Raw genomic sequence first — 27,717 nt, 5'->3', positions numbered from 1 at the left:
ATTTTTATAACACAGTTTTGGTAAAAGAAAAGGGAAGGCAAATTTATTGGAGCTTGGATCTGCATTTCCACTTGTGAGGGAAAGTGGAGCTGAGAGAAAAGCTAATCAAACAGATTCCTTTGCTCTCTGCATAGAGTTACCCTGGGCAGATGATTTAACTTCTCCCAATCCTGCACACCAATGTGGGGTCAGAGAACACCTGTCAGGGGTGTAGAGGCACTCTCAGTCATGTCAGGTGAGACAGGTGAGTGAAAGCCCCCCAAACTACATTTTTTCTCTAAAGTACTCATATGACTGAACTTGTGGACTATAGTTCCAGAGTTAACAGGAGTTTGAAACCCTAGAACTGCTATCAAAAATTAGTAGACTGTCCAAGGGACTCTGACTGATCATCAGGATTAGTGACTCTATGCTCAAGGCCCATCCAGCCTGATATTCCTTTCCTCTAGCCCTCTAACCTCCCCATCCTGGACTGTAGGGCACCTTGAGAATCATACACTGTTCTTCCTTTCTGTCAGAATCACATTAACTTGACCTGGTTGCAGAGTTTTCTAAACCAAAAGTGCCACATGAAGGTGAACCTGAAATTCCCAGTAGTCTCAAGTTCATAGCCAAAATGTTGTTTTCTAATCTCAGGAAATAACAACATCAACCACAACAAAGTTTACCAAATACAAAGCACTCAGCTAAAAGCCTTATAGGCATGACCTCATTCTTTCTCCACAAAAGTCCTTTGAAGGAGGCAGTCCTACTACCTCCATATTATAGACGAGGAAACTCTGGGTTAGTAAAGCCAAGATTCAGACGCAGGTTTCTCTGATACGTATGTGAAGCTCATGCTCAGTCATGTCTGACTCTTTCGAGACACCATGAACTGTAGCCTGCCAGGATCCTCTGTCTGTGGAATTTTCCAGGCATGAATACTGGAGGGGGTTGCCATTTTCTACTCCAGGGGATCTTCCTGACCCAGGGATCAAACCTGCGTCTCCTGAATTAGCAGGCTGGTTCTCTACCACCGAGCCACCTGGGAAGCCCCTGTGATACTGCCATTGTGCTTTAAACACCATTCTCCGCTGGTAAGGTGGGGTGGGGTGTTGGATTGGGGGAGGTAGAGAGACACTGGGTTTCCCTCGTAGCTCAGTCGGTAAAGAATCTGCCTGCAGAGGAGGAGACCCGGGTTTGATCCCTGGGTCAGAAAGATGCCCTGGAGAAGGAAATGGCAACCCACTCCAGGATTCTTGCCTGGAGGATCCCATGGACAGAGGAGTCTGGTGGGTTACAGTCCATGAAGTAGTAAGAGTTGGACACGACTTAGCAACTAAAGAGAGAGAGACACTTGAGGTAAGTATCCCTGACACCTCCAGCTTTGTCTTATTTGGCCTTAGAGATCTTTGGAGTGCAGGTTAAGGAACATATACTTCATTTTTCCAAGTTAAGTGATGTGTGTGACATAATTTATGAGGCCCTAATATATGAGCTTAGGCATACAGATAAAATCTGTTTTATCCAACCCTTTGAGCCTAGCTAGATTCATGCTTCCTTATTGCATTGATATTTGGAAAAAAAAAACAGATAATGATCTTGTAGGCAGAGAAAATTTTTGTTTTACTAATGTTTTGTAATTGGATGTCATAATGGATGTATTGTAATTATAATGGTCAAGGAAAAAAGCGTGGGTACTCAGTGGTGTCCGACTCTTTGTGACCCTGTGGACTGAAGCCCACCAGGCTCCTCTGTCCAAGGTATTCTCCAGGCAAGAATATTGGGAGTGAGTTGCCATTTCCTCCTTCAGGGGATCATCCCAACCCAGGTCTCAAACCCATGTCTCCTGCATTGGCAGGTGGATTCTTTACCATTGAGCCACCAGGAAAGCCCATAATGGTCAGAACTACCCCATAAATGGAATTAACTGAACATGGGTATAATGGAATTAACTGAACATTCTAATAAGAAATGTTATATATATATTAGTATTACTATTGCCCCATATAGTTTTACATGTAATTCTCAATACAGATAGAGGCCTTCCCTGGCACAGCAGTAAGGATCCACCTGCCAATGCAGGTGGGTTCGATCTCTGGATGGGAAAGATCCCTAGAACAGTAAATGGCAACCCACTCCAGTATTCTTGCCTGGAAAATCCCACAGACAGAGGAACCAAGTGGGTCACAGTCCATGGGGTCACAAAGAATCAGACACGACTTAGTGACTAAACAATTCAAAACAGATAGAAGAAATCACTAAAGACTCATTAATTCAACTAATTATGATAGATTACAGGTGTTTCTATTTTAATTAACAGAAGTAGTATTAACATTGACCTCTTCAGTTATAGTCACCTCCATAAGCTTCAGTTTTCTCATCTTTAAAATGAGGATAATCCTCATTTTAAAGTACTATCACAGTACTGGCTTTTTCAATCAATGTTATCAATTTTTAAAGTAAAAGTGCATATTAATGTTCTTGTACTCAGTATAAATGGAGAGCCCAAATTCTGTTTGATTATCACATATTCAGAAATAAGGAAACTGTTGATGGTTATTCACTTTGTTATGTAGAATAAAGCAACCTCACAGAAACATTACATAATGTTCTGTATGCATTTGGTCAGTTCTATATGTGTTTTTAAAAACCTGTTTTATAGTACTTTGGCCCATTAAAGGGACTTCATGCATAGCTCAGTCAGTAAAGCATCTGCCTGCACCGAGGGAGACCTGGGTCCAATTTCTGGGTTGGGTGGCCCATTAAATGCAATTTATACCTAAGGCATTCCAAACTTACTTCTTTCCATCACGTTCCTGAAGAAAACATAACTGCACTATGACAGTTTAAATAATATGTCAGAAAACGTTAACATGCTCAAAACATTCTCCCCAGAATGGCATGAAGATGAATTAAAATTAACTCCTTTTTAAAAAAAAAACTCCTGCTATGTTTAAGGCAGTGTATATTGAGATGTCTGGGGTCAGGCATGAAAAACCAGTTTAGTTTTTCTTACCACTGTGCTTGTAGTAACAGTTTCTTTCATTTTTGTCATTGTAAGCCTTAATTTATCCAATTCTTTCTTCTTTGCGAAAGTTTCCTTTCTCTTAAGTTCACAGAGTTTTTTATATTCTTCAATCTGTATTAATAAACATAATAAACCAATCATAAAGCTTAAGATGACAACAAAGCTTAGGGAAGCCTTTAAAAAATTTTGCCAACCTAATTCATATTTACGTATACCATATTTAACCTAAGTATTTTACCAAATTAAAACAACCAGGTTTGGGCTTATCTTGAAGCATTGAAGGAAAAATAATAAATCACAAAGACTGAATTGTAATTATGAAATGCTGAACTAGTAAATTTAGAGTTACAATAAAACAATGATCATTAAAAGCAAATTATAAAAGTAGCTTTTGTTCTAAAATTTACTAGTAAAACATAAAAACATAAAAAAATTTACTGGTAAAATACAACAATATATAAAATAAAAAAACAGATTTACAGCACATTAGGAGAGTCAAAGGAACGAATTAAGAATTGTTCAGAAATTTAAATTCACATTATTTAATGAGGAATAAAACAGACCAAAACCAAAATCGTTGAAGGTAGGGCAGCTTTCAGCCCTGAATAACTTACCATTGTGTCACCCATACCAGCCCCGAGAGCTAAAGGATCCTTACTTTGATTTATCTGTGTTTCAAAAGCACCCGGTATTTGGCAGAAATGCTTTGTGGCTATGCCTTAAGAGATATTCAGTGGTCAAATGCCCCGAACTGGGACTTGACCACAGGAATGCCCTTCCTGTGCACATAAGACCTTGAGGTGTCAGAAAGTTAACTTTGCTTCCTTACCATGTTAAGATCTCTGCCCCAAAAGGGTAGTTGTACCCTGCTAGGTGGGCTGCAGTCCATGGGGTCGCTAAGAGTCGACACGACTGAGCGACTTCACTTTCACTTTTCACTTTCAGGCGCTGGAGAAGGAAATGGCAACCCACTCCAGTGTTCTTGCCTGGAGAATCCCAGGGATGGGGGAGCCTGGTGGGCTGCCGTCTATGGGGTCACACAGAGTCGGACACGACTGAAGTGACTTAGCAGCAGCTTAGCAGCTGGTCTAGCCCACTAGTACATGCATTCCCTGAGGATCCATTAGTATTCTGGGGTGGGCACTATCTTAACCTGGCAAGAAGACTTATGTCCCTGGTTGGGAAAGGTTTTCTTCTTCTACGTGAATACGGAAGCATATAGTCCAGTTGTCACTGGCAGGCATCTTGTGATGATGAGGGAAACCAGCCTTAAAATGAAAGATGGAAGAGGGATGAGCCACTGAACTAGCTAATCCTGGAGTCTCCCCTACCTTGGGAATTCTTATTGTGTAAGATGATAAATGGCCTTACTATTTAAGCAAGTTTCAGTCAAGGCTTTTGCTATTTGCCTCTGAGTACTCTAATGTTTTTCCTTTTCTCCCAGGGCACTAAACCAAGGGTAGGCAAACTACTATCTGTTGGCCAAATCCAGCCACTACCTGTTTTTGTAAAGCCACACTTATTCATTTAACTAGTGCTTTTGACTGAGAAACACTATCCACAAAAGGAAGGAGAACCTATCATGTTCTCAAATTCTCAATCTGAAGTCCCTCTGGGCTTCCTTTTTAAAATTTTATATAAAATATATATTATATATAATATATTATATTCTTTATATTAAAGAATAGGAAGGGATGGGAGAGGGTGGAAACTTCTCTCTAGGGCTTAAAATGAAGTTAGAAACTCAATCATTCAATACAGTAATATTATAGAGTGCCTACTACATGCAAGGTATGCCAGGCACCCATCATGGTGCTAGAATTCAGCAACAAAAAGACAGACAAAATCCCTGCCTGGTGGAGTCTTCCTTCTGGTGGGCAAATGTCAGTAGTACTCAGGCCACCACTGACCATTGTTTCAGCCCCAGCGAAGCAAAAAGAAAAAAAAGAGACAAGGCTCTCCTCCCTCCTCACCTGCACTGCCCTGCACATCACCCCTCAAGCTGTGCCCAGGCAGACACATCCCCTTTTTACCCCTATAACTTCAGTGAGCCCCTCCAGAGTGGGAGTTCTGGACTGCTCAGAGAGAAAGTCCAGCAGAGGGCTGGAAACAGTGGGTGAAATGAAGCCCTCTCAGCATTGTTGCAGGTAGAGAGAGAAAAGAGGAAAAACGCCTTTTGGTTCTTATTATTCTGACACCATTTCACTGTAATAACAATAAATCCAAGCAAGGTCTAGCCCGATGACAGGAGCCATGGATTTCAGTTGACTCCAGCACTGCAGTGCAGGCTAACAATGGCTTCATCCCCTGAAAAGGTCCATGGAGCTCAACTTTTACAAATTCTGGTTAGTGGTTGCAGACTGCCCAAGGGACCGCTTGTCGATGACTTCACAAAGCACCTGTTCTGAGGATGACTAAGGCTATTTACACTTAAAAAAAAAAAAGCAATCCATGGTTTTCGTGTAAAATTGTTTCTGAAGACACAGGTGCTTTAAAGGATAAAAACTCTCAGACCTAACTGGAACTTATGAATAGTCTTATCATGAAAAAAAGGTGGTGCTAGTGGTAAAGAACTTGCCTGCTAATGCAGGAGATGTAGGAGTTGTGGGTTCGATCCCTGAGTTAGGAAGATCCCCTGGAGGAGAGCATGGCAACCCACTCCAGTACTCATAACTGGTGTATCCCATGGACAGAGGAGCCTGGAGGGCTACAGTCTATAGGGTCACAAAGAGTCAGACACAACTGAAGCGACTTTGCATGCATCATGGAAACAATCACAAGAACTAAACTGAGACAAGAACGAAGAGAGCAGGGGACAAAGCCATGGAGAAAAACAGGATACTACAAAAACTGGTTAAACCGGATAGGCCCAGGATGGCAGAAAATTTGACTTTCAGTTGACCTCAAGCCTCTTTATATGCTCATTGTAATATATTAGCATATGCTAAATGACACACCTACTAGTGCCATGACAGTTTGAAAGCTGACCATAAGAAGCCAGAAAGCGGGCAGTGACCACATTTCTGAAAATCCCCACCCCTTACCCAAAACAGCCGTGCAGTGCCGGAGTGACTTTGATATGGATATGGATATGATATGGATATGATGTGGATATGATGTGGATATTCCACATCCAAGGGCAAAGGAGAAGCCCCAGCAAGACGGTAGGAGGGGCGAAATCACGTCTAGAATCAAACCACATACCCGCCAGAGATGCTCAGAGGGCTCAAACAAGCCTTGTGTGCACCAGGATCCGGAGACCCCACGGAGACTGAGACAGAACTGTGTTTGAGCGTCTCCTATGGAGGTACGGGTCTGCAGTGGACTGCCGCAGGGGCAGGGCTCTGGGTGCAGCAGACTTGGGTATGGCATAAGTCCTCTTGAAGGAGGTCGCCCATTAACCCCACCATCGAGCTGCCAGAACTTACACAAGACTGAAGAAATAGGCTCTTGGAAGGCACAAACAGGACCTTGTGTGCACCACGACCCAGGAGAAAGGAGCAGTGACCGCACAAGAGACTGATTGAGACTTGCCCGGGAGTGTCCAGGAGTCTCCCGCAGAGGCGTGGGTCGGCAGTTGCCTGCTGCAGAGCTGGGGCGCTGAGTGTACCAGTGCGTGCATGCAGCCTTTTGAAGGCCATTATCTTCATTAATGGCCACCAAAGTTTGGACCCAGGTAAATAACAGGGAGGGAACACAGCTCCACCCATCAACAGAAAATTGGATTAAAGATTTACTGAGCATGGCCCTGCCCATCAGAACAAGACCCATCAGGAAGCTTCCTTAAGCCTCTTATCCTTCTCCATCAGAGGGCAGACAAGCTGAAAACCACAATCACAGAAAACTAACCTATCTGATCACATGGATCACAGCCTTGTCTAACTCAGTGAAACTAGGAGCCATGCCATGTAGGGCCAAGACAGATGGGTCATGGTGGAAAGTTCTGACAAAACGTGGTTCACTGGAGAAGGGAATGGCAAACCACTTCAGTATTCTTGCCTTGAGAACTCTATGAATAGTGTGAAAAGGCAAAAAGATAGGACACTGAAAGATGAACTCCCCAGGTTTGTAGGTGCCTAATGTATTAGTAGAAATCACTGGAGAAATAACTCCAGAAAGAATGAAGAGACAGAGCCAAAGCAACACCACCACCCAGTTGTGGGTGTGACTGGTGATACAATAAAGTCCAAAGCTGTAAAAAGCAATATTGCATAGGAATCTGGAATGTTAGGTCCATGAATCAAAGCAAATTGGAAGTGGTCAAACAGGAGACGGAAAGAGTGAACATCGACACTTTAGGATCATCTAACTAAAATAGATTGGAATGGGTGAATTTCACTAAGATGACCATTATATCTACTACTGTGGGCAAGAATCCCTTAGAAGAAATGGAGTAGCCATCATAGTCAACAAAAGAGTCTGACATGTAGTACTTGGATGCAATCTCAAAAATGACAGAATGATTTCTGTTCATTTCCAAGGCAAACCAATCAATATCACAGTAATCTAAGTCTATGCCCCGACCAGTAATGCTGAAGAAGCTGAAGTTGAATGGTTCTATGAAAACCTACAAGACCTTCTAGAACTCACACCCCAAAAAGATGTCCTTTTCATTATAGGGGACTGGAATGCAAAAGTAGGAAGTCAAGAAATACCTGGGGTAACAAGGCAAACTTGGCCTTGGAGTACAGAATGAAGCAGGTCAAAGGCTAACAGAGTTTTGCCAAGAGAATGCACTGGTCATAGCAAACACCCTCTTCCAACAACACAAGAGAAAACTCTACACATGGACATCACCAGATGGTCAATACCGAAATCAGATTGATTATATTCTTTGTAGCCAAAGATGGAGAAGCTCTATACTGTCAGCTGAAACAAGAGCAGGAACTGACGGTGGCTGAGATCATGAATTCCTTATTGCCAAGTTCAGACTTAAACTGAAGAAAGTAGGGAAAACCACTAGGCAATTCAGGTATGACCTACGTCAAATCGCTTACGATTATACAGTGGAAGTAACAAATAGATTCAAGGGATTAGATCTGATAAACAGACTGCTGGAAGAACAATGGACATTGTTCAGGAGACAATGATCAAGACCATCCCCAAAACAAAGAAATGCAAAAGGCAAAATGGTTTTCAGAGGAAGCCTTACAAGTAGCTGAGAAAAGAAGAGAAGTGAAAGGCAAAGGAGAAAAGGAAAGATATACTCATTTGAATGCAGAGTTCCAAAGAATAGCACGGACAGATAAGAAAACCTTCCTCAGTGATCAATGCAAAGAATAGAGGAAAACAATGGAATCGGAAAGACTAGAGATCTCTTCAAGAAAATTAGAGATACCAAGGGAACATTTCATGCAAAGATGGGCACAATAAAGGACAGAAATGGTATGGACCTAACAGAAGCAGAAGATATTAAGAAGAGGTGGCAAGACTACACAGAAGAACTATACAAAAAAGATCTTCATGACACAGATAATCATGATGGTGTGATCACTCACCTAGAGCCAGACATCCTGGAATGAGAAGTCAAGTGGCTCTTAGGAAGAATCACTACGAACTAGTGGAGGTGACGGAGTTTCAGTTGAGTTATTTCAAATTCTAAAAGATGATTCTGTGAAAGTGCTGCAATCAATATGCCAGCAAATTTGGAAAACTCAGCAGTGGCCACAGGACTGGAAAATGGCAGTTTTCATTCCAATCCCAAAGAAAGGCAACACCAAAGAATGCTCAAAGTACCGTACAATCGCACTCATCTCACACACTAGTAAAGGAATGTTGAAAATTCTCCAAAGCAGGCTTCAATAGTACGAAAACTGTGAATTTCCAGATGTTCAAGCTGGATTTAGAAAAGGCAGAGGAACCAGAGATCAAATTGCCAAGATCCATTGGTTCATCAAAAAAGCAAGAGAGTTCCAGAAAAACATCTACTTCTGCTTTATTGACTATGCCAAGGCCTTTGACTGTGTGGATCACAACAAAATGCGGAAAATTCTGAAAGAGATGAGAATACCAGACCACCTTACCTGCCTCCTGAGAAATCTGTATGCAGGTCAGGAAGCAAGAGTCAGAACTAGACATGGAACAAGAGACTGGTTCCAAATAGCAAAAGGAGTATGTCAAGGTTGTATATTGTCACCCTGCTTATTTAACTTATATGCAGAGTACATCATGAGAAACACTGGGCTGGAGGAAGCACAAGCTGGAATCAAGATTGCAGCGAGAAATATCGATAACCTCAGATATGCAGATGTCACCACCCTTACAGCAGAAAGTGAAGAAGAACTAAAGAGCCTCTTGATGAAAGTGAAAGAGGAGAGTGAAAAAGTTGGCTTAAGACTCAACATTCAGAAAACTAAGATCATGGCATCTGGTCCCATCACTTCATGGCAAATAGATAGGGAAACAGTAGAAACAGTGAGACTTTATTTTTTGGAGCTCCAAAATCACTGCAGATGGTGACTGCAGCCATGAAATTAAAAGACACTTGCTCCTTGGAAGAAAAGTTATGACCAACCTAGACAGCATATTAAAAAGCAAAGACGTTACTTGGCCAACAAAGGTCTGTCTAGTCAAAGCTATGGTTTTTCCAGGAGTCATGTATGGATGTGAGAGTTGGACTATAAAGAAAGCTGAGCTCTCAAGAATTGATGCTTTTGAACTATGGTATTGGAGAAGACTCTTGAGAGTCCCTTGGACTGCAAAAAGATCCAACCGTCCATCCTAAAGGAACTCCATCCTGAATATTCATTGGAAGGACTGATGCTGAAGCTGAAGCTCCAATACTTTGGCCACCTGATGAGAAGAAACTGACCCATTTGAAAAGACCCTGATGCTGAGAAAGATTGAAGGTGGGAGGAAAAGGGGAGGACAGAGGATGAGATGGATGGATGGCATCACTGACTCAATGGACATGAGTTTGAGTAAACCCTGGGAGTTGGTGATGGACAGGGAGGCCTGGCATGCTGCAGTCCATGGGGTTGCAAAGAGTAGGACATGACTGAGCAACTGAACTGAACTGAACTGATGCTGAAGCTGAAGCTCCAATCCTTTGGCCATCTGATGGGAAGAACCGACTCACTGGAAGACCCTGATGCGAGGAATGATTGAAGGCAGGAGAAGAATGGGAAGAGAATATGTTTGGATGACATCACCGACTCAATGGACATGAGTTTGAGTAAGCTCTGGGAGTTGGTGATGGACAGGGAAGACTGGTGTGCTACAGTACATGGGTCACAAAGAGTTGGACTTGAGTAAGTGACCGAACTGAACTGAACTCAACAGCTTCCATGACTTTCCCTGGGTTCCAAAGGGCAGTTCAAACAGTTGCTGTATCAAGGAAGGGAGGAGATGCAGAAACAAGGGAGGAGCAGTCAGGAAACAATAGTGCAGCCTTGAGGCAAGGATGTGATTCCTCCTCAAGAGATAAACATAACAATATCTTTGAGCTCTTACTCAGAACTGGAGTCCTCATCAAGTAAAGATGTTAATTAACTACTTGTTGAAGCATTTTTCATTTCAGAGAGAAGGTCACAGTTCAATAACCTTGAGAATCACAGAAGCCATCACAAGACCATCTGATGCCAGGCCAGATGACCTCTGGATTGAAGGAGTGCAGACCCCCGTGTGTACTCTGATCCTTGCCTGCAATCCTTCCCTTGACTATAAGACTCTCCCCTCACTGGCTTAGGATCCATAATTTTGAGGACATTAGCCCACTGTGGTTACCTTTTGTTGGCCATGCAATAAAGCTATTCTTTTCTACTTCACCCAAAACTCTGTTTCCAAGATTCAATTCGGTGATAGTGCATAGAGGCCAAGTTTCTGCATCAGTTCCAGCAGAGCTGAACTCACTGATCCTACTACAGAAACAGGGCCTCAGAACTGTCAAAGACAACCAAATGACACAGAAGCAAACCCCTACTTCCCATAGGGCTGCATATAAGCAAGGGGCCACCCCAGTGTTGCCATCATTATGACTCGCATTCTTTCCCATGAACCGAGATGGTGGTACAAATCAAACATCTCCCCCATGGGCTCCAGTGTCCTGGAGCCTCTGCTCTATTCCTGCAGAAGATACCATGGGAACGCTTGCTATCTTCAAGGGCAAATACATTATTTCTCATATCCGGCTTCAATTCTGTACAATTCTCTATTTAAAAAAAAATCATACCACTTACCTCTTGAGTCAATTTTTCTTTTTTCTTCAAATATTCTGCTCTTTCTCTTTCTATTTGCTCCTCTATTTCTTGAATATATGTTTTTTGCAATTCTAGTTCTTTCTTCTCTGAGTTAATTTTGGTATAAGTCTCATTGATGTAAATAGTGGTAGTAGCTTTTTCTTTCATTGCATGGTTGAGTGACAGGACAACCTTTCCATAATGCCTCGCTAGCTCCTCTTGCCTTTCACTAGAGAAAAAGAATCCTTCTTGGAATAAAAAGAATGGCTTTTTCCAGAAAGAAATTTAAAGTCTGTTTGATGAGATGAACCACCATAAAGAGGGAAACTTAAGGGATACTTATTTTAGAGTTGTATTTGTAATGGCCTAAACTTGGTTGAGATGAAGGGCAGAAGGAAACACAGTATCCGTCTTGCAACTGTTTATCCCTGCCAAAGTGTCTTGGGGTCCTGCCTAACCCCATCTTCATATACCAGGTAGTTACTATGGGATATTTTGGTTTAAAGCTTACAATGATTCAAAAACCGTTTTGAACAGGCAAGTGGAATCTTGCTGGACAAAAGGTTTGATATGTAACTTTGCCATAACTACCTTATCATCATCGTGAGATACATAGTTAAGCCAAAGATAGATAAGCATCCCACCACTCTTCTAGTCACCTTCTGATGCCATTGCCCTGCATAGAATGTCCAGGAGAAACTAATCCCCCTCTGAAGGACAGGAATTGGGGAAGAGGGATCTGAGTCTGTCTTCACGGTTCAGAGGGTGCTTAAAATCTAATTTAAACTCTCTTAACTCCTCACATTCGTGTATACTCAGTCGCTTCAGTCGTGTCTGACTCTTTGTGACCCTATGGACTGCCTGCCAGGAGCCTGCCAGGCTCCTCTGTCCAGGGGATTCTCCAAGGCAAGAACACTGGAGTAGGTTGCCATGCTCTTTCTCTTCAAGGGATCTTCATGACCCAAGGATTGAACCTGTGGCATCTCCTGCGTCTTCTGCATCTCAGATGAATTCTTTACCACTGAGTTACCTGGGAAGTCCTATCGTCTCACAGCCATAGCCAAATCTGAGTTCAAGAGGAGAGGTTAACCTTACATATTCATTGCTGGCCACTCCCACTTGAAGAAGACCCTAAGATTGTGAGAAACATCTGCCCCAGGAATGACAATAAAAGATTTGGAGGAAGAACAGTGATGCCATTTCTCTATTTTCCTTTTTTCAAATCTCCTGCAATGTAGAGACTTTCTTCTAATCTCCAAAGCTAAACACTTAAGTTCAGGGGAATTGTAAGCAAAGGCTTAGGAAAATGGAAACAGGTTGTTGGTAAATTTATTTTCCAGAAGTTAATTCTACCACAGAAAGGCAACTGAAAGAATCCTAGGCTAGATGGTGTCAAATAATGGGTATTTTGTAGGTTTAGTAGAGGAAGCCTGCTAAGAATGAAGCAAACTAAGGATTGAGTAGCTTTAAGGTAGCAAAGCAAAACATATCAAATCAATACACCTGACTAGGTATATTGAGATGGGTTGGCCTCCCAAATTCTCCAGACCTGAGGAAATCCCATTCCCCAACCCCTGAAGAGCTTGCATGTGCCCAGTTTTTGAGGACTGTCCAGGGGAGGACCAGCCAGAGAGTGCGCACATCTTGATGTACATCTTTCTTCAAAAAAAGGATGCAATAATTGACTGTAGCTTGGTGATGCTGGCTCATCAGGCAACCCACATTATGTTCACTTGTAATTTGGCTTTCCATGAAGATTTCTCTAGGGCAGTGATTCTCAAAGTGTGGTCAGGACCAGCAGCAGAATCTAGGAACTTGTTAAAAATGGAAATTCTTGCCCCCATTCCCTAGGCCTACTGCATCAGATATCTGCAGTGGAGGTCCCAGTAACTTGTGTTTTAACAAGCATTCCAGGTTATGCTAATGTACACTCAAGTTTGAGAGTCATTGGTCCATAGGGGTGTGATGGTGCTGGCCAATTGATATGAGTATTCCAGCCTGGACGTTAGCTTCCTTGTCAGTAGTTTAGAAATTGATAGTCTGTGGTCTCTGGTGATTGTGGCTAGGATGCACCATGCATAAATATGCATTGTGAATCTCCAAGAAGGGTTCATGTATGCAGTCTTTCTCAGATTTATGTGATCATGACCTTTCTTTTTCATGGAGCATCTTCCAAAATAGGTGTTCCGAGGAAACTGTCCCTGGGCCTTGAGATCCCACCTAATTCCTGATGCTTTGATATCTTTTGCACCAAAGCAACCTTCTGAATTTGCCTTCCCAAGAAGATTTTTTCACTATAATGAGGGTACTTTGAGTATTTCTTACCCTCACAAACTGGAAGTCTGACATTTATACATTACTCTTGCAAATTTACTCATAGAGCTGAGATATTCTTCAGGATTTTACTGTTTTTTCTTTCAGAATATTTCTTCCTCTATGGACTGGGTAAGTCAAGATTTGTAATCTCCATTTTACAGATGGAAAAATGAGGCCCACAGAGGGGGGAGTGCTAATAACACAGCTGAAGAATAAACAAATAAAACTAACAGGTGTCAGCTTCCATTTAATTGCAGGTAATAAATATCTAGGACCAATCCCATCCTCAGCCCTCCAGTAGACTATATCTGAGTGTCTTTAAAGAACTAATCTAGCTACAGTATACCTGGTTTGATATTATACTTGCAACACAATACCCAGGAAGATTTCTTGCTTTGGTGGTTGAGGTTTGTAAACTTAATTTTACTAAAAATGAAATGAAAGTCACTGTGTTTCTACCTTTGGAGGTGGGGTGTGAGGCAGTGTGTGACTTACACACAGTAAGTTGTGTGTAGTTGCTGTGGGAAGCTGAATTCCCTCTGAAATCCTACAGTCTCCTGGCTATGGTGGTAGAAGATTTTCTGCTCTCTTCTCAGCTCTCTGCAGCTATCAAACAACCCTCATCAGCCCAGTTATCTTCTACAAGCTATCTCCACCTCTTAACTTGCCCTGCACCAGTTCAGAGGTGGTTCAGTCGATAATTTGTGTCCAATTCTGTGTGACTCCATGGGCTCTAGCCTGCCAGGCTCCTCTGTCCATTGGGATTTTCCAAGGCAAGAATACTGGAGTGGGTTGCCATTTCCTTCTTCAGAAGATCTTCCTGACCCAGGAATTGAATCTGGGTCTCCTGCCTTGCAGGCAGATTCTTTATTGGCTGAGCTACAGGGAAGATCAGACCATAGGACAAATCTCTTAGGAAAAATTTCCCACTTTATCCCCAGACCCTGACTCCTTCAAACACACACACACACAAACAAAAATACCTACCCTAGAGCTGTATTATCTGTTTGCAGATGGAGTATTTTCTTCTTCAGAAACTCCATTTCATCATTTATCCTTGTAATTTTTGTGTGTAGTTCACTCATCTCAACAAGATTCCCTCTGCGAGCATCCCTGACACATTCTTAAACATAAGTGGAAGAAATGTTACTCAGTTATTTGAGAAACTGCACAGTTGTAGATACTGACCTTTCGAGTCATTAACAAATTATGTCTTTCTTTGAAATATTCTTCTAAGTATGTTCTGGATCAGACACCTCTCCCTTACCCCTTTGGACCCTCTCAGTCTCACCTATCAATTATATCCCTAATTTCAGCTGCGGCTATGGTTAGTGACCAGCTTTCTATGAGCTCTGCACAACTTTAGACTGGTGCCGTCTGACAGCTCCTGGTTCCTGCCTGCCCTATCCACTTCTCAGCTATTTAGGACTTCCCTGTCACCTCTACTATGGGACATCTTCAGATACTCACACCCCCCATGTATGTGTAACGCAAAGTTTGGGGATGTTGCAAGCATGCACCAGTGGACTGCCTGGATGTTCCTGAGAAGGGGTACCACTGTGTCCTGGGGGCATATTCTCATATTTAACTAGTTGCTGTCACCAGTGGTCAGCATCTATTGCCTCCATATTAGCTCTCCCTTCTTCCTGCTTTGGTTCCTTATCCCACTCTCATCCACCTGGACTGCATGTCCTAATAAAATAATAGTGCAGGGACTTCCCTGGTGGTCTAGTGGCTAAGCCTCCATGCTCCCAATGCAGGGGGCCTGGGTTTCATAATGGTCAGGGAACTAGATCCCACATGCAGAAAGTAAAAAAGATCCTCAATGCTGCAATGAAGACTGAAGATCCTGAGTGCCACAACTAAGACCTGGAGCAGCCAAATAAATAAATAGAGTATTGAAATTAAAAAAATTAAATAAATAATACTGCAAAAGCCATTGCTTCTGGCTCTGCTTTCTGAGGAAGCCAGTGTGTTAAAAAAACTAAATTATCCATCGAAAAATAACATATCTGTATAATCACATAAGGCTTAAATCACAGAAGACTTCAAAGGATCTCCTCAGTGCTTGAGAGATAGATGGTGAAAATGCATGAGTTTTTGAACACTGTTGTTTAAAAATGAGTATTGGGCTATCCATTTCTATGCAACAAATTCCCCAGAAACTGGTAGCTCCCCTGAGAGAACTAGATTATTTTTTTATAGGTTATAAATTAAGTTGTTCATTGTAGCAGGGTTTCTCAAACTTTATGTCTCAAATATGCATATACATCACCTGGGGGTAATGTTGAAATATAGAATTTGGTATAGTAGGTCTGAGGAGGGCCTAGAGATTCTGCATTTTGCAACAAGCTCCCAGGTGAGGTTGATGCTACTGATCCAAGGACCATACTTTGAGTTGAAAAGCTTTATAATACAAGGCCAATTAAATTTATTTGGTTAAGTATTTCATGTGTATCAAAGACCTTATAAACTAGCACAGTATTTCTTTTCTCTTCTAAAATATGTCTTTCTTATAAAAGTAACTGGACAGTAAAAAAAAAAAAAAGCAACGAAAGAAAATAAAAACATTCTTAATTCTGTCTTGAGCACAGATTCTTTTAAGTTTTATTTTTTATCTGCATGTAGGAGTTCGTTTGATTTTCCCTGCCAACTAACTGAGCATATTGTTTCATAACTGACTATATCATTCAGAGTCAAATTGGGAGACAGAAATCTCATATTGAATAGGGAAATTTTAACATCAGGAATTATTAACTGTATCAGAGAATTAGCACAGTTGGTAAAGAATTTTCCTGCAATGCAGGAGACCTGGGTTTGATCCCTGGCCTGGGAAGATCCCCTGGAGAAGGGAAAGGCTACCCACTCCAGTATTCTGGCCTGGAGAATTTCATAGACTATAGTCCATGGGGTCGCAAAGAGTAGGACACAACTGAGTGACTTCCACTTCACTTCACTTCAGAGAATTAGAGTAATGAGAGAATGAATAGTAAGAAAGTAAGGTGGCGCTAGTGGTAAAGAACCCATCTGCCAGTGCAGAGTGTGGGTTCAATCCCTGGATCAGGAAGGCCTCCTGGAGGAGGGCATGGCAACCCACTCCAGTACTCTTGCCTGGAGAATCCCATGGACAGGGGAGCCGAGCGGGCTACAGTCCCTGGGGTCAGAAAGTCAGAAACGACTGAAGCAATTCAGCACAGCATGCACAAAGAAGACTCTAAAGCATTCAGCAACACCCAGCACAAGGGGCACCACTAGGCCGAAGGCTGAGCTAGCGTGCCTTCTAGGAAGCAGCACCTCTAGTCCCGAGATCCAGACCCCGCTGAAGAGGGCTGTGGATCATTGGATGGCAAAGAACTTCATGAAACGCTGGGTTGGCAGAACTTACTAGAAATATGGCTTCTGGGGGCACTGGGGAGACATGTCCACGGGAATTGCTATACTTCAGAACTCACTGCAAACTGCCAGAGAAGCTTCACAGGGAGGGGCTGCACTGGGAGCAATCCACCAGGAAGCTGCCCGAGGCATATGGGCGGGAGCTTCCGGCACCGAGGGCTGCTGCACGCTGCCGGGAGAAGTTACCTGCACTGCAAGGGCTGGCCAAGCTGAGCACACTGGAACACGAAGAGAACCCCCTTTTCCTCCAGTGTCCCTCCAGTGCCCTGTACTAACAAAGCTTAACACTGGGCCTGCTGGCAAAGGGGGAAACTTACAGGACCCAACTCCCTTATGACAGAGCAGACAATGAAGGTAGATTCGGAGCTGCAAGGCAATAAATGAATAACTGGAACAGCTACTTTAAAAATCTTATTTTTTTTTTTTCCAGTTTATTTAGACCACTGGTTTAGGTTGGGCTCCCTAGGAAACACATTTTTAAATTCGTGTAGAGCTGGGGAACATCTCTGAGGAGATAAGAGTTGCAGAAGGGTGGAGGGTTTAAATGATAATGAGTTTTAAAGCTGTAGTGACACTTCAGAGTTATTCTACAGTGATCGAGGGAGGCAGACCTTTGTGCTCCCCTGGTGACCAGTCACTGAATGTGGGCAGTACTAGGGGAGGGCTGTAACCTGGAGTGAAGACTTTCTCTTTTGTCAAGGACAATTCCTGCAGAGGAACTGAGCTATGAGCTTCAGCCAACACTCCCAGCAGCTGGAAAAATAAAGTTGGAGTCTGATCTTAAAATAAATACAAAATGTAACTCACTATGGATTAAAGGCCTAAATATAAGTAAGAGCTAAAACTATAAAACGCTTAGAAGAAAACATAGGTGAAATCTTCATAACATTGGATTGAGCCATGATTTCTTGGATATGACACCAAAAGCACAGGTAGCAAGTGAAAATATAGATAAACTGGACTATGTCGAAATTAAAAACCTTTGTGTATCAACAGTCATTATCAACAGGAGTGATAAAGTAGCCCATGGAATGGGATAAAATCTTTCAAATTATACATCTGAAAAGGGGTTAACATCCTGAATGTATAAAGAGTTCCCACAGCTCAACAATGAAGCAAATAACCTAATTAAGAAATGGGCAAAGGAAATGAACAGGAAATGACATTTCTCCAAAGAAGATATACCAATGGCCAATAAGCACATGAAAAGATGCTCAACATCACTAATCATTAGGGAAGTGCAAATCAAAACCACAAGAGATAGCAATTCTTATCCAGTAGGGTGGCTGTTATTTAAAACAAAACAAAAACAGAAAATAGCAAGTGCTGGCAAGAATGTAGAAAAATTGGAATGCTTTTGCATTGTGCAAATGAAGGTAAAACAGTGCAGTCACTGTGGAAAACAATATGACAGCTTCTTGAAAAATTAAACACAAAATGACTGTATTACCATACAATCCAGCAATTCCCTTCTGCATTTCTACCCAAAAGAGTTGGAAGGAGAGACTTGAATAGATATTTGCACACCTGATACAATAGATAGAAACACACATTTGTAATAGCACTGTTATTTACTATTATAATTGTTATTATTATTTTCTAACTACATTATTTACAATAGTTAAAAATAGAAATAATGCAGGGTCCATTGATGGATGAATGGATAAACAAACCATGGTGTATACATACAATGGGATATTGTTCATCCTTAAAAGAAATTCTGGCATATGCTACAGCATGAATTACCCTTAAAGACATGCCAAGTGAAATAAGCCAGCCACAAAAGGACAAATATTGTCTTTAGTCTATTTATAATAATTATATAAATTCAAGTCATATATGTTATTCCACTTGAAAGGGAAACATTATGGATCTCACTGTATGTGTCTTGTATACTCTTTCTGGCTATTTTTTGATATGGAATAACTATTCAATTCACCTTGTTACAAGTACTAGATTATTGTCTTATAAGATAAACTAAATTTCTACAGTTAATAAACTCAAAGTACCTTCCAGTTCTCTGCTAACACTAGTGGGAAGAGTTTCCAATAGAAAATATAATCTGCTGAGTTCCATGCTTTCAATTTCCAGAAGCTCTATTGTGGACTTTCTCATTTCTTCCTGAAAATGTAAATTACATATTTAAAAAGTTAAGACATTAAAATAATGAGACTGATTTCCTAAACAATGCCCACAAATGTTTTCAGACATCAAAATTTGCTTTGCAGTAAACATCTTTTGCTGTCATTTTTATTTGGAATAGAAAGTGGGAAATAATTGTTCTCCAATCAGATTTTAAGGTATCTTTCTTCATTTATCTTTTAATTTCTTCTACTCAGAAATTATTTTTTTGCTATGTGTGTGTTCTTTTTTAGGAAAGACTCCTAAAAAAGAGTGACATTGAGAAAGATCTCCTTAATAAACTGGAAAACGACTGTAAAAGCCTGCTTAGGTATAAAAAGAATGATAGTTTTCTGATATCTACCTAAAAATCCAAACAAATACTCAGGTGGGTATATATATGTGGGACTATTTTAAAAAAAGGAAAAACATTAAAAAAACTGAAAATCTGATAGTGGAAAAAACAGATAAACTGTTTCAAATAAATAGTGGTAGTGGGTATAGTTCTTTATGATCTGAAAAATTTATGAATAACAAAAAGCATGTTGCCTAACTGTATATTTAGTATGATCATTTTTCTGGTAAAAAATAAAATTCAGTACAGGCATCATCTCTATCCTGAAAGTAGGAAAGACATCCATTAAAGAGTTAATTATGATTATTTTAGGGTGGGATCATGATGTTTTTTATACTTTCTTGCTTTTGCTTGTCTATTTTCCCCTAACTTTTCCAGAGTAAACACACAATGCTTTTATAATAGTGAAAATGTTACAGTAAAAAGTGAGAGGATTTATCCCTATTTAAGGGATTTCACATCTCATATGGTATATGGAGACATGCTAGATACTTTAATAAGCCAAAACAAATACTTTGAACCTTTCAAATCCTGGAGAAAGACATAACTTTTTAATAAAAGAATAAAACTAGGAAAGGTTTCCACAGGATCACAATGCAGTACCACACACACATCAACTCTCAGTGTTGACATATATGTACTTAATTTACTGGGATTATAAAATCTAATTCTGTAGTATACATGTACAACTACATATAATTTCATAAAAATACAAAGTAATGAGATTAACTTTTTTCAGCAATCTGTAGACTCGACTCATTTATTTTACAGCCATACTTCTACATTTTTAGATATTTGATATGTAGGAGATTCTTACTCAATATTTGTAAATCAAATGGGATGTCACCTTTCTGAAATATCATTCAGGGCCAGGGCCAAATAGAGAGACATGGTTGTGACACTTCAAAAGGAAAGTCTTTAAATATTACTTTGATGGGGCCAAGTTAGCCTAACTGAAAGAGAACCTGTTTGCTTTCATTGAAAAACACTGTCTATGTTAATGGAGTAAGCCCTGAATAATCTTTGACCAGTTTTGTGAGGAATTGCTTATAGAGACTTGGGAAAATTGGCACTATGCATGCAGTTTATCCCAGAGGTTGTTTGCTGGTTTTAAGCAATGTTCACATATTGATGGCACGTGACTCACTCTTAACTGAGCTCTGTTATCACCAGGGTCTCTTCTCTTGAGCAGTCTTGCCCTCCTGCATAGCAGAGGTCCTTAACTCAGTGCTCTGCCTGGGAAACTGGGCAGCAATCCATGGCTGATCCACACTGGTGCAAATGTTAGTAAACTGAGAGAAATTTTCATTCAGGGCAAATATTTTCCTTATTCATCTACTGAAGTACGTTGAACAGAGTTGGTGCTAAATTAAAGTTTGATGAAGAAATAAGTGGAAGATTGAAAAAATAGCTCTTATAGGTAATACAATACCAATTTCTTAACAGCGATAGCAACGTCCTTAAGAAAGTTCTTAGCTTCTTCATTGCATTTAAAATAGTCACTTTGCAGTGATTGTTCTAAAAAAAAAAAATCAGAAAATTAAGATCTCTTACTTATCTATCCAAATCCTATTTAATCCTTAAAGGTCTAGCTCAAATGCTTAATCAGTTGAAAATTACATCTTCTAACTCTTTTTATAGTAAATAATATGAATCTCTTTTGTACTTATTATTTCTTGTTTTACAGTGTACAAATTTAGGGATATACTTCATGTTTCTTGAGGCCAACCTCCTCTTAAGTTTCCACCTTTGTATAATTCATGGTAGAAAGAAGGAATCTGCATAGTATAGGACAAAAAATTCAATAATTCAATAAATATTTTATGAAAAGGATAAATATAACATGCCCATAATGTGGGCTTAAGAAAGTCTTCATATATATATTTGTATGTATATATATATGATGCTGCTGCTGCTGCTACTGAGTCGCTTCAGTCATGTCTGACTCTTTGTGACCCCATGGACTGTAGCCTGCCAGGCTCCTGCATCCATGGGGATTCTCCAGGCAAGAATACTGGAGTGGGTTGCCATGCTCTCCTCATGTGTATATATGTGTGTATATATATATACATACATATATATCCTAAATGTTATATTTTACAAAAACCACTTAATTCTTTAAAAATCCATCATGTCACTTTCACTTCTGTGCCAGTATTTTGATCATGGGGTGAGAGTAAATATTTGTGAAACTGGTAGGTGTGAGTTAGATAAGAGTTTTTAACCCCTTTCATTCACAGCCATATGAAAGACATCACCTTTCTCTCACATACTGTAAGATGAAAACACATGAGAAGAGAGATTTGGAAAATGCAAAAGTAAGGAAGACAAGATACATGCAGACAGAGAAGAAGGAAAAGAAAAAAGGAAGAGGAGAGACAACAGAGGAAACTCCACTCACCTTGGCTCTGTCACCATTGCATTATACAGATTCTGTCTAAACAGATTCCAAGCCTGCATCCTCATGTGCGGCATGAGTTTGATAAGCTTAATTTTTCACATGTTTGTATAATACAAATTGATTCTTATAACTCCATGATGCTTCCCATTTCACAAGTGAGAGATCTAAGACTTTTGAGGTTATGTAACGTGCTTTAGGTGACAGAGCCTATCACTGATTGAGTCTGGATTCAGACACAAGGGGTGTGACTCCAGAGTCCATGCCCTAAGTGGCCATCCTCACCTCCCAGAAGAAATGCTATTTTCTGGCCTCTGTTCCAGGAACTTGGATTCACTTAATGGACTAAGTTCTCAAACCGAGTGAAAATCAGTTCCTGAGGTTCCAAGCGAGTGTGTGTTAGGGAGGGACAGGCATGCTTGGCTCGCTGTTGCTGTTGTTCAGTTGCTAAGTCATGTCTGAATCTTTGTGACCCCATGGACTGCAACACGCCAGACTTCCTATCCTTCATTATATCCTTTCAATTCTTCCATGGAATGAATGAGTACAAGCATATTCCCACTTGCAAATGGACTGGACAGCTGCATATTTTATAACTCACACTTAGGGTAAGAAAGCATAATGAAGCTTTCTCGTATGACAAATTTTCTTACAGTCCAGAAATTGTTAGCAGAAAAAGTATTTGTGCCTAATGCACAGTTCCTTGCCTAAGGCAAAGGGAGCTTCTTGAACACTCCCTTTCTGATTTACTTGTTAAATTCTCCAGTTTGCCATGACTAAGTGTTGGAGAAAGTTAACTTGCCAAGAAAAAGCAAGAAAGAGACAAACTGAAATTAAATACATAGCCTAAATGCAGCTGGGCATTCTAATTATAAGGAAATGGCAACAGCCTGGGAGTTCAGGATTTGTCTGGGATATGTCACCAGTTGCTAGTGTGAGTTGTGCCTTGGGTCACCCATCTCTCCCACAAGGAGCTGGAGAAAGTTCCCTCAAGGGTTTCCGCTTCATGCTGCTTAAGCACCACTTTCCAGAAGATGTCCCTCCGAGAGCCCACGGGCCGCTCACCCACAACAAGGAGCTGCTCAAGAGCGTCGGCCGCGACCGAGGAGCCCAGCGTGGAGGGGAAGGTGCATAATTCCAGGGAGGGGCCGGTGGACACAGCGGCCACCGGCAGCGCCTTCTCGCTGCCTAACCCCAGCTCCGGGGACCAGGCGCTCAGAGCCATCTTACTGTTCTTGCGCATTTTCGACCAGGCCAGAGGCAAGAACTGCCGGTTGCCACGGGCAACGAGGACGCTGAGGCAGTGCGCCAGCTCGTGGCTCTCACCCGGGGTGGGTACCTAGCCAATTTACTCTAACTTTATCCACAACAATTAAGGGATCCTGTAGCTATGAGACCCTCTTTAGCCGTCATTTCCTCTTTGCATTTCCGTTTCTCTAGTTCAGCCCAAGCTGAACACTTGTGCCCTTCTCACGGACCGGGGGGGATCCTGATCATGTTTGAGCGCATTTCTGTGCTAGGTACTAAAGGGAGGAGCTTTTTGTACAGCTTCCTTAATGTTCACAATGGCTATGTAAGGAAAGTTCTTTTATAATCTCCACTTAAACAGACAAAGAAACTGAGGCAGGGATGACTAAGTGAATAGCCCAGGGTCACAAGAGAATCATTTTGAGTTTAAAGTGGAGCCTATATAAATCTTTCCATATGCTACAAAACCCATCACTGTATTCTTCAAGACCTTTCCCTGGAGATCTTCTACTCTGAGCACATTTTACCTTGAATCAGTGAATTTCTTCTGCTTTCTCATCAAACTGTGAGCTCTTTCAAGGCAGGGATATTATTAATTTTTCTCTGTGTCTCTAAAATCCAGTCCTGCATCAGGCTCAGAGTGAGAGTTAGTTCCTCTTTCCTCTGGCTGGTTAGAGAGTAGCAAAGATGATTTAACCCCCTCTTCTTCACTTTTCTTTACAGATTGAAGTTGAAATCATAGTGAAAATAACATGACAACTATCTTGTTGAATGGAACTATATTGCAGGCCTTGTCCTACGTTACCTACAGTATCCTATTTAACCCTCATAACCATCCTTTGGGGTAGGTGTTATTCCCACTTTGCATATGAGGACACAGTATATGTATGTCCTGTATCATTGTGCTATACTGCCTTGGGGAGGACACAGTACATCAACAGCGGAACTAACTCTAGAATCCAGGCCTCCTTCCTCCATGGAGAACCATATCCTGGCCTCCCTCCTGGGTCCCTTCTTCTGCAAGATCGGACATTCAGATCTATCCCTGCCCTTCTGTGTTTTTCTCTGTGTGTCAGGGGGAGGATGTCTAGAAACCACATTCCTCAAACACACTTGCTGGCTGCTTGCAGACACTGCTGGGAGATTAGCTGGCAGGGAAGGCATTCTATTCATCCCCAGGAGTGGCAGTTTCAGGCCACCGCAATCGACTGTGTCCCAGCAGCTTTGGTGGTCCCGAGGTGGCAAGAGTGGGAATTAGTGCCTCCAGCAGTCTCCAGCTGCTTATCTTGCATGGACCAGATTTGTGGCAGCTTTCTGGTCTCTGGGATCTCCTTTATGTTCCTTCCCTTTGGTTTCTATAGCCCTTGTAGCAAATTTCCTGTGGCAAATTCCTCTGCTTGAACTATCCTGACTGGACCACCCTAAGCCAACCTTTTTGCTGTCACCAGAATATTCTTCCTACTCATCACTTCATTTGGATCACATTGTTCTCCACTGTCTATGAGTGAGGCCAATCCCTGAGGGGGCATTGCAAACCTTTGTAATTACAAAAGACAGTAAAGCGTTTTATTATTATTAAAAGAAAAAACTTTTTAAAAAAGAAAATACACAAACTTAAAATAGTTGAGAGTATAAACAAGCATTCTTATCCTTCAGTAGCCATAGAAGGTGTTCACCGGGCCAGACGTCAGGGCTTACTTCTCTCATGTTTTTCTCTGGTGACATAAACAGATACTTCTCTCTTCCAGTCAATATTTTTTTTCAGGCAGACTTTAACTCAGGAGCAGAACAGCATATTGGAATACCCCAGCCCCATGCTGACATTTATTTTTTTAGTTATGATAAGCAGGTGTGCTTCTGTTTCCCCTGTTGCTAACAGGGTCAGGAGGAGAACCCAACTACTGCGTGAGTTTGACCCCTAACTTGCACAGGAGTGTTGATGATCCTATATTCAGGTGTATTTGCAGTTCCTGCAGTATTTGAGGTTTATATGGTATTTGATGATGACATGCTCTTGTTCCTGCCTCTGCATAAATCTGGTACCTCTAGAGAAAACCTCAACTTCTTGGTTGCGTTTCTAGACCCTGGGTTAAACCAGGTCAAGGTCCCAGTCTTGGTTAAACATTTCATGTATAGGAAGTGGTTGCAGGTTTCAGTGCTTTGCTCTGCTCAGCATTAAAGGATCTCTGATGGTTCAATACTGGACTATGCTCAGATCCTCCTGAGGAGTAAAAATTCAAGGAAATCGAGTCTGTCTTTCTTACTCTGACCCTAACGATAACAAATACAGGGACTAATATGGGTACATACAGTCCATGGGGTTCTTGTGGCAAGAAAACTGGAGTGGTTTGCATTCCCTCCTCCAGTGCACCATGTTTGGTCAGAACTCTTCACTATGACCTGTCCATTTTGGATGGCCCTGCACAGCATGGCTCAACGTCATTGTATTATGCAAGCCCTTTGCCACAACAAGGCTGTGATCCAGAAAGGGTATGTGCCCATATTAGGTCCATAAATTCAAGTTATGTTTTTTCCAGCAGTCATGGACAGTTGTGAGAGTTGGCCCATAAGGAAGGCTCAGTGCCAAAGAATTGATGCTTTTGATCTGTGGTGTTGCAGAAGACTCCTGAGAGTCCCTTGGACTGCAAGGAGATCCAACCAGTCAATCCTAAAGGAAATCAGTCCTGAATATTCATTGAAAGGACTGATGCTGAAGCTGAAACTCTAATACTTTGGCCACCTGATGCGAAGAACTAACTCAAAGGAAAAAGCCTGATGCTGGGAGAGATTGAAGGCAGGAGAAGGGGACGACAGAGGATGAGATGGTTGGATGGCATCACCGTCTTGACGGACATGAGTTTTAGCAAGCTCCAGGAGATGGTGAAGGACAGGGAAGCCTGGTGTGCTGCAGTCCACGGGGTTGCCAAAAGCCGGATAAAACTTAGCGACTGAATAACAGCAATATAGGCACATGGCCCTGTCTGCCCATCATGGTTGATCATACGATTTCTTTATCTTAATGCCCTGCCACCTTTTTGCATGCTGTGTTTCACCTTCAGGCCTATTGCTTTATGGTCACAGAAGGCTACTGCAGCCCCAGACGTCATGCCCTTGTACAAAGTGGGAAGGAGTGGAAAGGGTCTTGTGGAAGCCCCTCTTCTCTTCCATCAGGGAAGGAAATCTGGTCAGAGTCCTACACACTTCCTTTTATGTTTCAATGGCCAGCACTAGATCACAAGGCCACCCATCAAAGGGAGGTTAGGACAAGGGTATCTGTATTTCCAGCTTCTGTGGAGGTGGCAGGAGAGAAGAGGCTTCAGAACAGCTGGACCCAAGGAATGTCAGACACACATACACTCTCCAAACTAACCCCAACATTAGGTCCAAACTAACCCCAACATTAGGTCCAAACAGTTGGCTGGGTGGGCCTTTCCTTGGGGTGGTGAAGGAATCAGTGAAGCTTTTAGCACTGAATAGAAAGGGGGGCTTGATCTTTGCCCATTGGTACCAGTAGGATTTCCCCCATTTAAGCCTTCATATTGGCTCTGTATTGGCTTTATGCCTAGTCTGCAAGATGCTTGCATGTTAGGCAAAGATTCCATAACCCTTGGGCCTTGCACAGCTTCTAAAGTACCTGTCTTGTGATCAGGATGCAATTCTCAGCTACAGCAATTCTATCACACAGTCATCTGTGGTGAAATGGCAGGAAGAGCATGTCCCCTAGATAACGCCAGATGGTTAGAGAAGCAAACAGATGGGATTAGTGTCCCTGATGGAGTTACGCCAAACAAAGATAGCAAAGCATCTCCAAGGAAGGGCAGACCATGTCATTGTTTGTAACAACACCTTACAAGGGCCCTCCTTTTCAACTTTGTCTCTTGAATACTTGTTTTTATCCATCATCAGCCATTTCTTGGGGCTAAATAGATTTGAGTCAAATACTCATTGCATCATTTGCTGGTGGTTTTAGATTGGTTTAGGTAGTTTACCTCTTAATCTCCATTCTTCATCTGTAAAATTGAATTTACATCCTGGGATTATGAAGCTTAAGTAAATAACAATGTGCTTCGCACAGAGTACATGCTATTTCCCATCTTTTATTTCTACTAAATGGAAAATAAGAAACATTTCTTCTGAAATACAAATGTTAATGTCCTTTCCGCAACCCTTGCCTTCCTTAAACCTCTTGGTCATTCGACCCTTAGTGACAATTACTGCAATTAAATCAACAATTGCTGTCCTAGAGATGGGGAATTGGCTTTATATCCACGTTATTTCTGCTTGATATGAGTGACTGCCTGGAGTGCTCAGTTAGGGAGGCTTCTGAGGCTCTGCAGAGAAAGATGCCTGTCAGGTTGCCAGAGAAAGGCATGGCTGCATGTGTTGGTGTCAGACTCATTGCTTTACATGTTTGGGATGTGCCTGCTGTGTTCTGGGCATCGAGCTGGGCACTGAACTTGTATAAAGAAACCCATAGGTGGCACCAGGGAAGGCCTCTTTGAGGAAGGGAGACACGAGTGGTGAGAAGGAGCCAGCCTTCTTTAGTTAGTCTCTTAGTGGAAGAAAAAAGAGGTCAGAGAGAGTCAAGGCAAAAGAGGGAAGAGAAATAAAAGGAGGAAGGGGAGAGAATGGGGTAGGTGTCCAGAGAAGTCAGCTGTCTGCTTTACTGAGATTTTCCTTTTTCTCTGTTTTCCCTAAA

The 27,717-nt window shown here is 41.7% G+C and overlaps 1 protein-coding gene across 1 annotated transcript in view; it reads right to left on the bottom strand.

The window, feature by feature from the left end:
• The window catches only part of CCDC175 (coiled-coil domain containing 175), a 69,729-nt gene extending 46,716 nt beyond the window's left edge, over window positions 1-23,013 (bottom strand). The window contains exons 1-6 of the mRNA XM_043919938.1: window positions 22,836-23,013; window positions 20,805-20,890; window positions 18,906-19,017; window positions 14,491-14,626; window positions 11,188-11,416; window positions 2,999-3,121 (exon numbers count right to left, since the gene is read on the bottom strand). Coding sequence (XP_043775873.1) covers window positions 2,999-3,121; window positions 11,188-11,416; window positions 14,491-14,626; window positions 18,906-19,017; window positions 20,805-20,890; window positions 22,836-23,013 — 864 coding nt within the window. The remainder of the gene's footprint in view (window positions 1-2,998; window positions 3,122-11,187; window positions 11,417-14,490; window positions 14,627-18,905; window positions 19,018-20,804; window positions 20,891-22,835) is intronic.
• Between the last annotated feature and the right edge of the window lie 4,704 nt (window positions 23,014-27,717).

The sequence above is a fragment of the Cervus elaphus genome, chromosome 12, assembly GCF_910594005.1.
Source record: "Cervus elaphus chromosome 12, mCerEla1.1, whole genome shotgun sequence".
NCBI lineage: Eukaryota > Metazoa > Chordata > Mammalia > Artiodactyla > Cervidae > Cervus > Cervus elaphus.
Note: the sequence above shows the minus strand (reverse complement) of the source record. Positions and strands in the feature narration are given on the sequence as shown.